Source organism: Chiloscyllium plagiosum, chromosome 30, assembly GCF_004010195.1.
Source record: "Chiloscyllium plagiosum isolate BGI_BamShark_2017 chromosome 30, ASM401019v2, whole genome shotgun sequence".
NCBI lineage: Eukaryota > Metazoa > Chordata > Chondrichthyes > Orectolobiformes > Hemiscylliidae > Chiloscyllium > Chiloscyllium plagiosum.
In genome coordinates, this window is record NC_057739.1 from 2886836 (window position 1) to 2888931 (window position 2096).

At 52.1% G+C, this 2096-nt stretch overlaps 1 protein-coding gene across 3 annotated transcripts in view; it reads right to left on the reverse strand.

Moving 5' to 3' along the window:
• Nucleotides 1-2096, reverse strand: part of trub2 (TruB pseudouridine (psi) synthase family member 2) — a 13266-nt gene that overhangs the window by 6877 nt on the left and 4293 nt on the right. For 2 of the 3 annotated variants that reach the window (XR_006315977.1, XM_043719814.1), the window contains exons 3-4: nt 685-759; nt 378-439 (exon numbers count right to left, since the gene is read on the reverse strand). Coding sequence is in view for 2 of the 3 variants with exons in the window: in XM_043719814.1 (XP_043575749.1) it covers nt 378-439; nt 685-759 (137 nt within the window). In the remaining variant the exon portion in view is untranslated. The remainder of the gene's footprint in view (nt 1-377; nt 440-684; nt 760-2096) is intronic. The other variant, XM_043719815.1, reaches the window with a different exon arrangement.

Sequence of the window (2096 nt, forward strand, 5' to 3'; positions counted from 1 at the left end):
CACTCCCTCAGCACTGACCCTCTGACAGTGCCCACTCCCTCAGCACTGACCCTCCGACAGTGCGGCACTCCCTCAGCACTGACCCTCCGACAGTGCCCACTCCCTCAGCACTGACCCTCCGACAGTGCGGCGCTCCCTCAGCACTGACCCTCCCACAGTGCGGCACTCCCTCAGCACTATTCTGGGTTGTCAGTCTGGTTGATGAGTTTATGGAATGTGGTTTGAACCCATGGCCCAGTGGGACTGATTGCTGATTCAGGGTAAAGTTAGGGAGTAGCTCTTGTGGGTGATGGAGAACCCTGTGAATTAATTATTTACTGAGAAGGACAGGTTCCAGACTGCAGGGAAATCTGGTCCCAGAATCTGAGTAGCATTACCTTGGTCAGGTGGCAGTGGTGGAGACCGTTTAGCTGCTTGTTTCCATTTCCAACACCCAGCACTGTTGGGATAAAACAGCAGACCGTCTGTTAGTGATTTGCCTGATCCTATAAGGCTGCATCATTCTGGAGGCTGCCCCTGTTACACCCAGTTCAGCGGGCGCTGTGTGAGGGCAGTAGCTTACAATCCCAACCGGGCTGCCCCCCGGATGCTGTCAATTTGATCACCTCAGGTCTGTCAGTTTAGCAAACCCTTTCAAATAAAACAGATCAGAAAATAAGATTCAGTGTCACAACACACACTTACCCAGCACACCAGAGGATTGCCAGTCCAGGCGGTGACCAGCCCCCACCTTCAGACCAACAAATCTCGGACCTGTCACTGGAATAGAACAACTCAGTGAGTGAGTGCCAGCTGCAGTGCTGCCAACCATAGTACGCCAATGACATGGGTAAGGAAATCTCCTGCTGATGCCTATGTCCTGATAAATCAGATTGGAGAGAATACCGAGATTGGAAACAGTGCAGACATACTCTGGGTGAGGCATTTCATTGCCCACCACCAAGAGTGGCTTGGCAGCAGCACTACTGCTCCACGTGATCGGGTCCTAGCTGCTAGACTGGGTCAGGTGATGATGGAACCAACAAGAGAGAGAAACATACTCGACCTCATCCTTACCAAGTTGCCAGCTGCAGATACACCTGTCCATGACAGTATCGGTAAGAGCGACCACTGCACAGTCCTTGTGGAGACCAAGGCCTGCCGTCACATTGAGAATAAGCTCCACTGCGTTGTATGGCACTATCACTGTGCTACATTCTGACTTCAAACTGATCTAGCAACTCCGGACTGGGCATCCATGAGGCACTGTGGGCCATCAACAGCAGTAGAACTGTGCTCCAGCACAATCTGTAACCTCATGGCCCAGCATATCCCCCATTCAACCATTACCATCAAGCCAGGGCATCAACCCTGGTTCAATGGAGAGTACAGGAGGGCACGGCAGGAGCAGCACCAGGCAGACCTGAAAATGAGGGGTGTGGGGAGAAACAGAAGGAGTTGTTCATTGGAGGAGCAGGACAGGAAGGTGGATCCCTGAGGACCAACTACATTGCCAGAACGTCAAACTTTAACTTCACAGGGAAGTATCTGATGGATTGACGGGTGAGTATTCAATATACTGTTTTAATTGTATGACATTATGATCTTTTGCTTTAAATTCTGTGTCTTATGATCCTGTCCCATGAGTTACCTGATGAGAAGCAGCACTCCGAAAGCTAGTACTACCAAATAAACCTGTTGGACTATAACCTGGTGTTGTGTGATTTCTAACGTTGTCCATCCCAGTCCAATGTTGGCACCTCCACATAATGAGGATCAAGTTACTTGCTTTGAAAAAGAAGTAGACAGGCAGGTGGCTGGAGGAACACAGCAAGGCAGGCAGCATCAGGAGGGACAGGGAGGAGGCTGGAGGAACACAGCAAGACAGGCAGCATCAGGAGGGACAGGCAGGAGGCTGAGGGAACACAGCAAGGCTGGCAGCATCAGGAGGGAGAGGCAGGAGGCTGAGGGAACACAGCAAGGCAGGCAGCATCAGGAGGGACAGGCAGGAGGCTGGAGAAACACAGCAAGGCAGGCAGCATCAGGAGGGACAGGCAGGAGGCTGGAGAAACACAGCAAGGCAGGCAGCATCAGGAGGGACAGGCAGGAGGCTGGAG